This window comes from Elaeis guineensis, chromosome 10 (assembly GCF_000442705.2).
Source record: "Elaeis guineensis isolate ETL-2024a chromosome 10, EG11, whole genome shotgun sequence".
In the NCBI taxonomy this organism is placed as follows: Eukaryota; Viridiplantae; Streptophyta; class Magnoliopsida; order Arecales; family Arecaceae; genus Elaeis; species Elaeis guineensis.
The window spans coordinates 8,067,441-8,082,440 of record NC_026002.2 but is presented as its reverse complement, the minus strand read 5'-3'; the positions used below and the strand labels follow the sequence as shown (position 1 = coordinate 8,082,440).

Sequence of the window (15,000 nt, the reverse complement as noted above, 5' to 3'; positions counted from 1 at the left end):
TTTAACTAAATATTGTTTTTGATAGTGCTTTGAACTTTTATGTGTAGATCACAGAAATATTGAATTCTTATAAAACCCATTCTTTTAGTGGAGAAGACATAGTTCAATTTCTGAAACCGGATTTCCTTGCATGGTGTGCCATTTGTAAACTCGGGCAATACTGCAGTTTCCATGCATGGCCAGAAAAAAGGAAAATTTTTAACACCTAAACTTAGAATTCTAATACCTATAAAAAGTCAACAGGAATTACAAAAATCATATACCTTTTCACGCCATTAATCCTTGCAGCTTCAAGCATGTTGAAACTAATCATGGTGTTATTGTACATGATCACAGAATGGTTCGACTGAATAAAACCCATCCCTCCCATATCAGCAGCAAGATTAAATACATGGTCCACACCAGAAGTGACCTTCAAGCAGTTGTCCATGACCCTTAAATCAACAAGGTGGAACTCATGGCAGAACATATCCTCAGTCATGTGCTCATTCTTCTTCCAGTCAGAGGCAATAATGTAATGCCCCTCACTCTTCAGACGCCTTGCAATGTGGGAAGCAATGAAGCCTCCAGCTCCTGTGATGGAGATGCGTAGCTTCTCAGAAGGCCAGTATGGCTCCCTCTCCAAGTTTGCATAGGTGTATTCCCCATAGATACTTCCATTATTACCAGAACTACCCATTCTGCACCATATGTGAATAAGAAATTTCCAAAGGAAGCTCATATAAAGTTCTCAGAAAGCCACATATACAAATGGGAAGATGCGAAGGCAATTTGAGTATAACCAACTTAAAATTATGAAAGAAGCCAAGTATGTAAGAATTCCAAATTGAGCTGCTTTAGTAGAGCAAAGTGTACTAGCAAAAATATATGCAACAAGTCCATATAAGAATTGTATCGAAGAATAAGAATGAAATAAAAGCAGAGTTAACTAATACGACATGAGCTTATGCAAGCCTCATAGCAAAACCAGAGTAAATTTCGACAGGAGAAACAAAAATGCCAATTATATCTTTTTACATTAGGAGCCATATCATATATCATAAAGTAAAGCACACTCCATGCATCATGAACCAATTATAGACTCGAACCAATTAACAAAACCACCTGAATCATAAAGAAACAAATCACCCACCAAATCCAAATCAAATTAGAAATAAATTCAATAAATACTCAAAATCAGTTTTTGCCATTCATGCAACTATCATCTAATTTCTAGTCAAAGTAACAAACAACATAATACATATTATATAAACAACAAATTAGATGATAAATCAATCAGAGGATATGTTCAGTGGGAAAGGATAGAAGTCCCAGTCATTCTTAACGCAGATCATGCACAAGTACAGAACATGCAAGGTCATCAAAATACAGCTTTAGCGCCAAAAAATAAATAAATAAGAGAGAGATATATAGCATGGGAGGAGAAAGAATGATTAACTTTTCTATTAAATATGATCAATGGATTTCAGGGAAAATCTAACAGAGAATTTCCAACCTATATCTTAGAAAAACATAAAGAATTTTAAAACAAGAAAAAGAAATATTACCCAAATTCAAAAAAAAAAAACAGAGGTTTGGGACTTTCTCTCGGTATCAACCAGAGAAAACAAAAAAGAAAGAAACAGAGCATTAACCGTTTAGCAGCCCAATAATTTAAACCGACACAAACAAATTTTATGAGAAATTCATGGAAAATACCAACCTAAATCTTCTCCCAATGCACACGTGTTTTTCTAAAGTCTCTTCCCCCTTTTTCGATTTTTTTCTCAGTTGCCACCCACCCCCTCAAAAAAAAAAAACACAGACACAACTAACCATTTAGCTCTAAAAAAATCAATTTATAATGCCACCAAAGACTAACCCAGCCCAAAATTCAAAACCGAGATAAAAAAAATATAATAAAAAAAACAACAGGAAAAACCAAAATCAAATCTTTACATTCTCATTCTACCAAACACGAAGACTCCTTAGATTCCCCAATCCTAAACATGGGAAAGAATTAAAAAAAAAAAAGAAATTGGAAAAAAAACCATTTTGATCTTTGTCAACAAATAAACCCATCGTCACGAAATCTCCTCTTCAATGCATTGAAACCTAGAGAGGTCGAAACCGCCTTACCTTCGAGAGATGGAGTGGAATACAGAGAGCTGGGGACGACAGACAGCGGCGCACAGGGATCTAAGGCACCTGGAGCCCCTCAGCCCTCTCTTCTGGCCTTTATATGTGTGCGGTTTAAGTAATAAAAATATATAAAAAATGTTTAAATGGCAGCCTTTTTGCATTCTCCAAATATTTATTATTATATTCTCTCTCCTCTTCTCTCTCCAAAGTCAGACTTTTAGGGTTTTTTTTATTTTTAAACAAAAAATCACTTCCTCCCTCAACATTTAAGGTAATTACAGATTCCTTTCCGACATTTCCAGAATATATACCCCACGACTCCATTTTTATTAAACTCCTACTAATATTTTTTTATTAAATAAATTAATAATTTATTAGTATCATCACTGTCTAATATATTTGAATCTTGAAATATCTTATATTTTTATTTTAATAATTTTATTTTTTAAATTTTAATTTTTTTTGATTGGGTTGCATGTATATTTTCAAAATATTAACGTAAGAGTGTAAATAAATCGGATTAGATCGGATCATGACCCTATCCAATCCGATTATTTAATCGAATCTGAATATTGAATCCAAACCCAATCAATAGATATTATATCGAGTCGAGTTAGATCTATGATCAAATTTCTTATGAGTCATTTGGATTGGATCGGATCCAGTCTATATATAATTCAGCCCAATTTATGAAATATGGATTCGATATGTGTTTGGATCGGATATGAGTCAACGTAGAATTGTCTTAATAGTGACAATGATTTTTTAGCTCAATATGAGTTTCAATCATTTTTTTTCATGAGAATTTTAGCTTGGTACTTAGATTGGGATATTGGTATAAAGAAAAATTTGAGAACAAAAAATATGATTCTCTTATCGATTAACATCGTAAGATCATCAAATTAGACGATTGCTAGTTTCATTGAAATCTATCCTTTTCAAGAAAAGAAAGTGTGAGGTTAATCTTGTGGCGGCAATCTATAGATCAAAGGTAATAAATTTATATATTATAAAAATGAGTGGAGGCTCAAAAATCAGTTTAAAGTGATGATGACTCATGGTGGCATAATAGAAATAGTTGATGTGGATTGAATTAACTTTCTTGAAGTTTGGATTGCATGACTATGAAATATAATATGTTAGAACCTAGTTGCCTTACTAAATTATATTGGAATGGTAGAGTACAAAAATCTTAAAATAATATAAATTAATAAATATAAATGAAAGTAAACAAGATATGTTACTATTTTTTATGTACAGTTGGTCATTATGTTGATAATTATACCTTTCGATTATTTTTTAATCTAAAAATTTTGAAAAATTATCCTACTCTAAGTTTCGAGATCAAGTATTATGTATTGAAGCTATATTTACAGTTTTTAGGATAATATTTAACATGCTGGTATATATAGACTACTAGTGATTTCATTGTTTCATCTATATTGCCCATAATTCAATAGTAAAATATAAAATTATGAGAGCTTCAAAGAGATTTAGATTGAGTTTGGAGATGCCATTATTTGGGTGAGTATTCAGATTTCATATTGGATTTAAATTGGATCGAATCATTTATCTTAAGATCCAAATCAACTTAAAAATCTCATGGATCGAGTCAGGATTCAGTAAACTCATATCCGACCTAAAAAATAGAACATATTCAATTTTAAAATCCAATCCAACTCTACGGATCCATTATGATAGTTAGAGTTGGTCTATGCAGGTCACATCAGATTGGATCATGAGTCAACCTGATCCACGTGCATTCTTAGTTTGATGGGATTATACGTAATTATCCCAAATCTTGAGAAAGGTCAAGATAATTTATTTTTATATTTTTGTATGGACTTTGTTAGACTAGAATGGACAGCTGATGGTGACACCTCATTTGGTCCACGCAGCACAAATGCGGCAATCCCATTGTAATTCGCTCTCCCAGTGATACAAACAATCATAATTTATTCAATTTAGAATATTTAGCCATTGGTTATTCTACGAAATAGTTGACATTGCAATAAATTATTTAGCATCAAATATCCAAAAAAACCTATTGCATGGAACCATTGATATCATTACATGTAATCATAATACAAATAAACTAATAAAAGAGCGAAAAGATCATATCAAGTGCAAAACTGCTTATTTGATAACTCCATGATCAACTAAATCCTATGTTTGGTATGTAAATGCAACACCACTGTTACTCTTTCTTATCACATAAATATCTTTTGGTATCTAATATTATGATACCGTAGCTCTTTCGACCTTTCGGTTACTTGGTCACGTGAATTCTACATATTAAGTTAATTATATAAAAATTATGCCCAAATTACTCTTTAATAATCAAGTGCAATGTAGCATGTAAAGTAAAATTAAAAAAATATATATATCCAACACAAAAAGGAAAAAATATTATAATTGTCTATGAAATAAAAATATAAAATTTATCATGGTAAAATATATGAGTAAAATAAAAATATATTTGTCAAATCAAATATGGGATAAAATTAAGTCATGACTCATGAGACTCCTGAAATTACATGGGCTGGGCCAGCAGCGGGTGTGCTTGAGGGCTGGCTCTGGACGCCGCAATGAATCCAAACGACGCGTTGTCACCGATATGCTGGTGGGCCCCATCTCCGGCGGTCCATTCCCCACTCGTGGTGGGGTCCACTCTCTTTGGTCGCAATTCGCTTTCTCAAAGCAAAGAAAACGTGTTTCAAGAGTCTCCATTGGCCTTTGGATTCTCTGATGAGAGAGACTCCGAGGTTCCATCCAAAGGTGCTGCTATCGGAGACACCGTGCTCGGTTTGGATACCCTCAAAACTAAACGGGATCCGAGTCCGCGGAAGAAATTTGTGGAATCCCATGAAGTCAAGCGGCCAAAATCGGAGATGGAGGGAGTTAAAAAAAGGACGTTGAAACGAAGGAAATTGCTGCCGCACGAGTTGGACCAGAAAGTCGAGAGTCGGCAGATGACTTGGACAAAAAGATGGGGTGGGTTGCACCTTGAGGTGGAGAGTTGATTTGAAGAATGGAACACTGAAGAGTGAACTCAGGTGGAGGCTCACTCAATAATACCAGCCGACTTGAAATGAGACAAAAGAAGTCTCCTTACCAAAACTTATCTGATGGGATACCTTCCGAGGTAAGAGTTTTCAGAAGGAGAGAGTGGAGAGAAGAACTTATTTGGGGATCCTTTGATCTCTTCTTTATATAAGATGAGATTGATGTCTATTGTGGAGATTAACAGGACGTACAATAACTGCTGAGTAACGATTCACGCATTACGCACTATTGTACCAATGATATAATAATAGCCCGACAGATTATGATTATGTTTTTAATGGATATTAATTATCCTTAAACGGATTTCAACAGGAGATATATGGCTTTTCTCCGATGCTTGATCGGATCAGAATGACACCTCGGCTGGCACCAAGGTAAAGCATTTTGGACGATACCATCGTCAAGTACTTTGGACAATATTAAGATCAGGTTGACAAATATTCTCCATTTCACAAATAATGATATGATAATATTGGATGGAAAGAAGAAATATGAGCTAGATTTTTTTTCTTGCAGAAGACTTTTCAATTTTTTTAATAGGAGCACTTTATAAGTGATATTAACAATCATTATTATTCTATAAAATATTTTCTATTTTAAAATTATAAACTAACATTCTTTTTTTAAGAAATAACATACATGTTTTTCAGTATTTTTATATGATGATCGTATATAATACATAATTTTCGTTGGGCAAAGTTGTTGGTAGTTAGTTATCTGGCATGTACTTTTTTTTTTTTTTTTGGTAAAGATCTAGCATGTACTTGGGTCACTCAATCCATGCTTGCAAAGACCTAACGAAGCACACATTTGATTTAGGCCACAAGCTTTGGGCCATAGACGAACCCAACAGAATCACTATAACCAAAGACCAACCTCTACCTAGTCGGTTCGATGGCCCAACTAAGCAAATTAACCAGCAAATGCAATACTTAATTGTTAATCAGTCATATATGTTATGGATGTAAATACCCAAATCAAGAGAAAAGAAAAGGAATTCCATAATGTGATTCTTTTAGATAATGTTGTATTTCTATCTCAATCCTAGACTTCATATCATATGAACTAATGAAATTATTAATTACTATTGATGCCAAAATCCTATCCGATTATGATGACTTAAAGAGCTTGGTTAATTCATAAAGAGATACTAATCTACAAATAAAAGAAGAAAAAAACTCATCGGATTGGCTTCGACCGCCCTTCGATGCCTAAGCTGAGAAGGACTCTGGAATAACAACAGTAAAAAGAAAATATAAGAGTCGTATAGAATATTGCCTTATTTTGGTCAGCTTGATTCTAGTTGGTCTTTACCTCCCTTTCTCAGGTCGATTATTTCATCTCAGCCTTTTCAACCTGATCTTAGGCATTTTAGCCTTTGGGAGCTTAGCCCTATGCTTCTCACCTTGGCCTTCTAAGATTAGCTCTAGGAGCTTGACATTTGAGAGCTCTGCCTCGATTTTCATACCTTGGTCTTTTACCTCGTCTTCAGTCTTCTCCACCTCAGTCCTGACTGTCACCTCAGCCTTGATAGCTCATAGACCTACTGACTTCGAATTAGAAAGAAGAGGAGAATGATGGATGAGGGCTGAGAGTTTCTCATCATGAGAGTATTGAACTGTGGGAGTTTCTCATTTTGAGAACATATCTTTGAGGGATCTTTTGGTCTTCTTTATATAGGTGAGAGAGCATAGATTTGTTATACTTGGATGTGGAAATCAAAGGATGAGCCATTACTCTTTTCTTATCTAGATCCCTTTATTTATAGATATAGAGCTGTAACTATCCAGAATTTAAATCTATTTGAAATTTGTTGTCACATTCCATCTACCAGAGACAAGTTGAGATTTGGGAATCAAACAAATTATCATCACATAGCATATCACGAAGACTCATTCCCATATTGGACTTATATAATGTACTCCAACAGAACCACGGGCCCTAATTCTTATCCTATAGCATCTAGAATCCCCTCAAACTAATCTGTTCCATTGACGCCCAATGTGTTTGATACATCTCGAAATTGATCACAGCCGACATGGCAAACCAACCAATATAAGTTTGTCAAGCAGCCACAAGCCAATCAATATGAGCCCACCATGCGGCTGACCTTAGAGGCATGCTGAGAGTCTTTCGAATTTCAAACTTCTCCCAACTGACAATAGTTCATGATGATCACAAACCTTTTTCTTAACCGCAAGATGTGCAAGTAATTCAGTTGGGTGAGACAACCTAGCATGATCTTTGAGTAAGATGCACGATTTTATTACCAAAAATAGCTAGCACAAATGTTTGATTTGCTCATGATGGATGCTAACTCTCACCTTTATAAATCAAGCTTAAGGGACCCTCAAAGTAAGTTCTCTAAACTCCTCTAAGTTCTGTAGGCTCTATCTAGACCCTCTGACATTGCCATTCCGTTCTATCTAAAATGGATCCAACCCGATTCGAATGACCTATTAGATCAAAAATTTTGACCTTGGACCTAATTCAATTTGATCTGATCTTCTACTAGGTCAGGTCTAGATTCAATATTAGGATCCGATCAAAGAATTAGATTAGATCGGAATCACTCATGATTTGATTTGATTAGATCGGAATTAGATTTGATTTGATCGGAATCACTCATTTGCACCCGTAATAATAACTTCATGAGCACCACCTTCAAATCAATTAGTTTCTATATTGGTTGATGTCATCATAGCTATCTATCAAATGCTTCTCTATAGTAAATATATCACTAGTATATTACCTGCACAATGCATCAGATTTATTTTTTATTTAAAAAATATATAATTTTAAATTAATATTTTTACTCATTATATAAGTATTTAGAGAATAATATATATATTATTATTATATAAATTTTTTATTTTTTATAGATATAGTTATTATTTTTTAATAAAATATCATACTATTAATGCATTAATATATTATTTTATCAATATATCACTTTTATTAATTTTTAATGTATTAATATCATATTACATAATCATCTTCTATTTTCTTCTAAATTACAAAAAGACTGTCAAGATAAATTTTTACAATTATTTTTCTCTTAAAATAGTAGCCCGATCAGACAAATAATATCTTTTTTCTTATTCATGCATATATTATTATTTTTAATAAAATATTTTTTCAGATATTATTTTTTACTAAAAAATATGTTACGTGCGAGAAGGCCACCATCCAACACTTTCAAGTTTCTCCACTGGTAGTTGATTATAATCCTCTTTGGGCATTAAGATGGGTATATATTTATAATTTTAAAGGTATTAAAAAGAGAAGGGATGACAAAAAATTTTAAAAATTGAGATAGGTACAGATTTATAACAATACATGTGCGAAGGGAGCTGAATCGTTTAAAGGTATTAAAAAGAAAAAGGATGACTAAAAATTTTAAAAATTGAGATAGGTACAGATTTATAACAATATATGTGCGAAAGGAGCTAAATCGCTTAAATGGTGGACAATCAAGCCCTTAAAAAGTTGCATGACTAAATAATCCCATTCATAAAAAATATTTATATGCTTGTGAGGATTTTTCAGTTATAAGGAAAAGAGGAGGGGGAGGAGAAAAAAATTGAGATTTGAGAAGATGTATACAATTCGATTGGCTCTTGAGAAGTGGAGGGGAGAAGATACAATTTCTAAAAAATGAAAAGGAGACTTTTTATTTGGTTAGAGTTTTAAGAAGAGAGAGAATTAAAAAAAAAAATTATAGGAAGATACTTTTCATATTTCATGAAAAGTGAAACCTATGGGAGAGGTAGATTTTAGAACTTTCCATGAGATGAAAATTGATGATGCTTTTTCTTTTCAAAAATATCTTTTAAGATTCATAGCTAAGATTTTATAAAATATCAATGGATGATTAGGATAAAATATTGAATAGTCATATATATCAATGTCTCCATATCAATATTATCTTAATATTTATTTGAATATAACATAATATTTATATTGATATTATAATTTTATTATATTTTAATATTTATACTAATATAATATTTATATTAATATATTAATATTAATATTTATATAATATTATATTTATATCTATATTAATAAAATTATTATATTAAAATATTAATATTTATTAGTATTATATTAATATAATAAATTATTATGATTTAATATTATATTATAATATATTAATAATATATTAATATTAATATAATATAATATTATTATTTATATAAAATTTAGGAGTAAAAAAGTATGGTCTTATATTTATTAAGGATATAATAGGTGTTTTTATAATTTTTTCAAGAAAATTAGTGCTCAACCAAACATAAATTACTTTGCAATAAGTTATATTTCTATGATCAACCAAATATGTCAAAATCTTATTGTCAAAAAATAATTTTCGAAAAAATATTTTTTTAGAAAATTATTTTTTTAAAAAAAAAATTTTCCATGAACCAGACGAATCTATAGATTTAATCGGAAGGGAGCTAAAACGCTAGATGGTGGAAAATCAAGCCCTTGGAAAGTTGCATTACAAATATATCCCATTCAAAAAAAAAATATTTATGCACTCACGAGAGCTTTTCGGTCATAGAAAAAGATTTGCTTGTTTAAATTTAAATGCCATGGTGCTCATACACCTCCTTTTGCACATTTATAATGTGGAGACCATCTGAAATCTTGGATAATTTTCTCTCCCTTGACGTTAGAGACTTTGGATCCATCTCAAGATGTTATAGCTTTTGATCAAAAAATAATTTTAATAAAATTCATATTTTGATGTCAAAAGCTATTATGAGATAAAGTAGTTTTTTATTTGATTGTCATATCCTAAACTATTTTGAAACTGTAGAAATAATTTGACAGACTCTAAAGCCACTTTTGAATGACAAAATAATCAAAAATGATAAATATATAAAATAATTTTAAAATTATTTGGATATAAAATTTATTATTTTATATATTTTTTGTATATTTTTTTTAAAGTTATCCATTGACTTTCTTATTTTTTCTAAATTATCTTTCTGTCACTAGACGGATGGATATGAAGAGGACATTAATCAAAGAAAGAGTCTTGGCACATAAAAAAGTCGACAAAAAGAATGTAATGTCGATGAAGATGAGAAGAGGTTAATATGAAGAAAAAAAGTATAAAAAAATAGACAAAAATGAAGAGAGGAGAGGAGATAGATAATCGTAAAAGTCAAAAAAAATTAGATGTAGGTGGATATAAGAGAAGATTAATCGAAGATGTGAATAGAGATAGATGAGATTAATCTGAAAAAGAAAGAGTCTGATAGACAAGAAAGTCGAATAAAAAGAGATTAATAATCAAAAGATGAAAGGAGATTAATAATTCTAGAAGGAACATATATAGGGGATGATATAAGATTAATAATCTTAAAAATTAAAAAAATAGGACATAGATGGAGATGAGAAGAGATTAATAATCTGAAAAAAAATGTAGATGCAGATGAAAGAAGATTAATCTGAAGAAAAAAAAAGTTCTGATAGACATAAAATGAGAAAAAGAGATGTACAAGAGGTATTGAGAAAGTACACGTAAATTTAAAAAAAAAAAGAAAAATAATTTCCACAAATATGATAGAATTATTTTTGGATTGCAGCCAAATACTCAAATTTTACTTTTATAATCGAATTATTTTTGAACAATTACAAATGCATCTCCAAATATACACTAGTGAAAATTTATTAACAATGTTTGTCCCAACCATTTGCATCCCTTAAACTTCCTTTTGCTCATTGTCATCCTCCCAATTGATGGTAGCCACCAGTCTCCTTATGAAGCCTTCGCCGCCTCCACTTCCTTAGTGAAGCCCTCGCCCAGCTCGTTGGAGACTGCGACAGCCACTTTATTGAAAGCCTCCACCATGAGAACTCACTGAAGTTGCTGATCCTAGTGAGATCTCCCTTTCCGCTCCCATGAGATCTCTCACTAAAGGTACTTCTATGGCGTAGATTGCCTTGCAAAAGATGGAGATCTAATTGTGAGGGGATCTCGGGGGCAAGAGATCTAAATATCATGCTAGGTGAGGAGAGTAGGTGGAGCGCAAGAGAGTGGGCAAGAGATCTTACCATGGGGGATCCGATTTGGTGATGGCATCACGAGCGAGTAAGGCATTAAGGGGCGATAGGAGCTCGGCAATGCAGAGGAAGTGGGTGGTACAGGAGGCAGTTGATGTGGATAGTGATGGCGTTGTAGACATCAAGGAGGGTGATGCCAAAGTTGAGGTAGGTATCGAGGGCTGCATGGTTAGAGCTGGTGGGTGGGATCAGAGATGAGGATGGTAGCATCGGAGAGGTAGAGAAGAGAAAAATGAAGAAGAACTAGACTTACTGGAAGAAAATAAATATATGAATCATTGGGTGTAAAAAAATGCATGGATGACTCAGGCAGTGCCCGCATAAAATAAATGCCATTCAAACATGTGATGTTCAAAGAGTCCATATACATGGTACATGGACTGCTCTGCCAATGTAGAACTCTATTTTAATATTATATATATTATATATTAGATTAGATGTGCATTACACATTCAAAATCACATGGTGATAAAATAGATTAGGGGTGGCAAAAGATCGGATATGGATGGAGTTAACCAATATCCGTAATCATCTCATTAGAAAAAAAAATCATATCCATACCCATCCCATACCTGTCTCAGATTGAGTCGAGCAAAATAGAGATATAAGGATGGGTCAGGTCTAGTATACTCGAAGTCTTTCTTCTGATAAAAAATCTCAAACCCCCCGATAAAAAATCCCTCCAATCTTTGATAAAAAAAGAAGCAAAAGGAAAAAAAAAATCAATATATATGGAAAATATCTTATCTTTTAATTTATTTCATCTTTCCTTTGATTTGTAGGAGTCTCAATTGGATGGGAGTTTGGAGGCATGGAGTGGCCGAATAGGGAAGCTTAGACGATGGCTAGGATTTTGTTGGAGCCGACACCATCTTTCTCCCCTCTTGCTCCGCTATCTAGCTGGTGGTCCTTTGGGCCCCTAGACCCATACCATCGATGTCCTCAATCGACAAATAGGCAGATGATGCTCGATCTAGCTAATAGAACCCTATTTGCCCCATCCCTTGAGTGAACGATTCCGATCCCTCTTCTTCTTCGCTGTTAGTATCCTCCTCATCCACCCCCAAAACTCCATTAGCACTATAAGTAAGATCTTTTTACTTTCTCTTTGCCGTTAGCACCCTCTTCGTCTACCATCAAGCCCCTGCCAGGCCATGACTAGGGTTTGGGTGTCAAGGTGGGGAGAGTGGGGACCCGATGGACTGCCACTAGGGATTAGGTGTCGGGGTGGGGTGGAGGCAGTGAGGATCTGGATGACTAGGATTTTATTTAAACGAGAGAGATATTTTATTATATATTTATGTATGTATGTATGCATGTTCGTATATATGTATAAATATATATATTTATACATACACACGTATATACCGTATATTTATATGTATATATATATCATGATGGATTCGGAGTGGGCATGTCATTATCTGTATTCGATTTGAATTCATTTTAATTTTTTTTTTTTTAAAAAACTCATATCTATTCTTTCTCTTAATTGAGTCCGATAAAATCTACCCTACTACTGGGATCAAATTGGATATCCGGTGGACCGATAAAAGTGCTACCCCTGGCTGCAATGAAATTCCAACTCACACATCCCAAACCAGCACCTTCTTATGCGTTCCCTTTCCCTTTCCCTGACTAATACGCAAGATCCAACCCAATGGCCAGTGGTGGTTCCCTGGCGTCCACGTGACTACACATGTACTCTCTCTCGGAAGATTGCCACAAACGCTTCTATGCGAAAGCCAACAATCACCGTCAAAATCGGACGTATCCCATCTGCTCCTCTTCTTCGACGCGTCATATCTTTGGATAACGATGCCGTCGCACGACGCTGTAAACGGACGGTTCCGATGCTTAAAATCAGGTAACAATGACGGTGGATTCTGCCATCGCAAATAGATCGCGCGCGGGTGGCACATGTAGTCCCGGACAGGTCACGTGGTAAATATATGGAAAACCCTGACCTTTTTCGGGACCCAAATCGAAATCCAAACCGAGATCCGGCGGCAAAACCAGGGGACGAAGAGGAGAGCCTCACTCCGCCCTCCTACTCGCAGAGGCGGAAAAAAAAAAGGGAAAAAAATTGAAGCGCTTCTCCTCTCTCTTTCTCTCGGTCTTTAAATAAACATAAAGGCCGAAGAAAGAGGGTGAGGATTTCGAACTCCGAAGGCGTCTCCTTGCTCGCCAGCTTTCTCTCGTCTCTGTCCTCTCTCGCCCTCTATGTCTTCCGCTGGAAGAGAAGGAGAGACCGGTAGAGTTTAACTGGATCGAGGTATGGGCATTCCGTTTTTGGAACTGAGGTCGTTCGCTCCGATTACTCTTTTGCCCACTGATTTCTTGCTTTTTGTTTTTTGTTGGTCGATTGCTTTGAATTCTTTTACTTTTTATTTTGATGTCCATTCTAGGGTTTGTGATATTGGAATTGTATATCATGGATCCCGGGTTTGTGGGCGCCTGGGCGGGTTGATCGGGTAAGATCAGGAGGATTTGTTTCCGGATCTACTGATTTCTAAATGATTATTTTTATTTTTTACGTAATTTTTTGAATTTTCAAGAAAGTTTTTAAGCAGAGCGGTTGTCTTGGGAGGTAGATGTGCTGCTTCTTGATGTGCTGACGGTTTAGAATTCAGCCGTCTTAGATATTTCTTTAGCCAAAGAAATCGATTTATTGAGTGATGGGGTTTGGGGTCGAGAATTGGCTCCATGATTTTGGTCTTTTTTTTTAAAGAAATCTTTCATTTGTTTGCTTTTCTTCTCATTAATCTTGTTGATGTGGAGCTGTTTTTTTGGTTGTAATTTACATTTTGGTCGTAATTTACATTCTTGATTCTGAGATCCTTTTACATTGGTGATAGTGAGGAAGAGAACCCGTTGGTTGATTTAGTTATGCGCGCCACTAGGGTGATGACTTTGGCTGGCAGAGGATCTTGGAAAGGTCTGAAAAAAAAGGAGAACTTGGGTTACTGTAGTGTGATGGGAGACGCTTCGCTTTATTTTTTTTAAAAATATTCCTTGTAATATATTATCTTGGACATGTCTGACAAAAATGCTCTCATTAAAAAGCTGATCTCGGGTGGATTGTAAGGCACAATGCAAGTTGTGTCACTGTTACACAATGTACTGCTATCAAGGTTAAACTTGAGGAATACTACAGTAGAGCAAGAAGAAAGTCTAGGCTACCATACATTTTTTAATGTTAATACAAGCTTATGTTCTTGAGAATTGCAATAGTTTGTTCTACAAGTAAACAGATGACTTGAGTTCATTCGCACAAATGTGAAGTAGACTGAAGTGTGACACATATTATTACCGGATGATGAAAGAACATAACCTTTGAGGGATTTTGCTTCTTTCTTTTCTCCTAAAAATGGACCTGTTTTCCTGGAATAAAGTAGCTACGTTAAAAAATCAAAAACTACCAATTATTTATTGGCCCTATTGTTTTATAAAACTTATGGACTTGGGAAATCGATATTTTCTAGCTACTGGCTTGCAATTAATCTAGATGGTTTAGCATGAAGAATTTCAAGTGTTATACTTTTGAATAAATATACTGATATGGTGTAAAACAAAATTGGAATGTGTTATTAGAGAATCACTGTCCATGAGAAACTGAGCTCTGCTTGAAGCATAAAAGATGTGTAGATGTCAAAAACACACCATGGAATAGTGTCCAAGAAACATGTTATTGCATTATTACTATTTTAAGTTTCAACACTTTACAGGTTTGAAAAT

General features: G+C 34.0%; 2 protein-coding genes across 3 annotated transcripts in view; both read right to left on the bottom strand.

Annotated features, from left to right (window-relative positions):
• Positions 1-2,318, bottom strand: part of LOC140851973 (GDP-mannose 3,5-epimerase 2) — an 8,808-nt gene extending 6,490 nt beyond the window's left edge. Inside the window, exons 1-2 of the mRNA XM_073244483.1 lie at positions 2,119-2,318; positions 264-680 (exon numbers count right to left, since the gene is read on the bottom strand). Coding sequence (XP_073100584.1) covers positions 264-680; positions 2,119-2,282 — 581 coding nt within the window. The 5' untranslated portion in view covers positions 2,283-2,318. The remainder of the gene's footprint in view (positions 1-263; positions 681-2,118) is intronic.
• Positions 1-15,000, bottom strand: part of LOC105053410 (probable histone H2A variant 3) — a 28,363-nt gene that overhangs the window by 11,935 nt on the left and 1,428 nt on the right. The gene's annotated exons all lie outside the window — the stretch shown is intronic.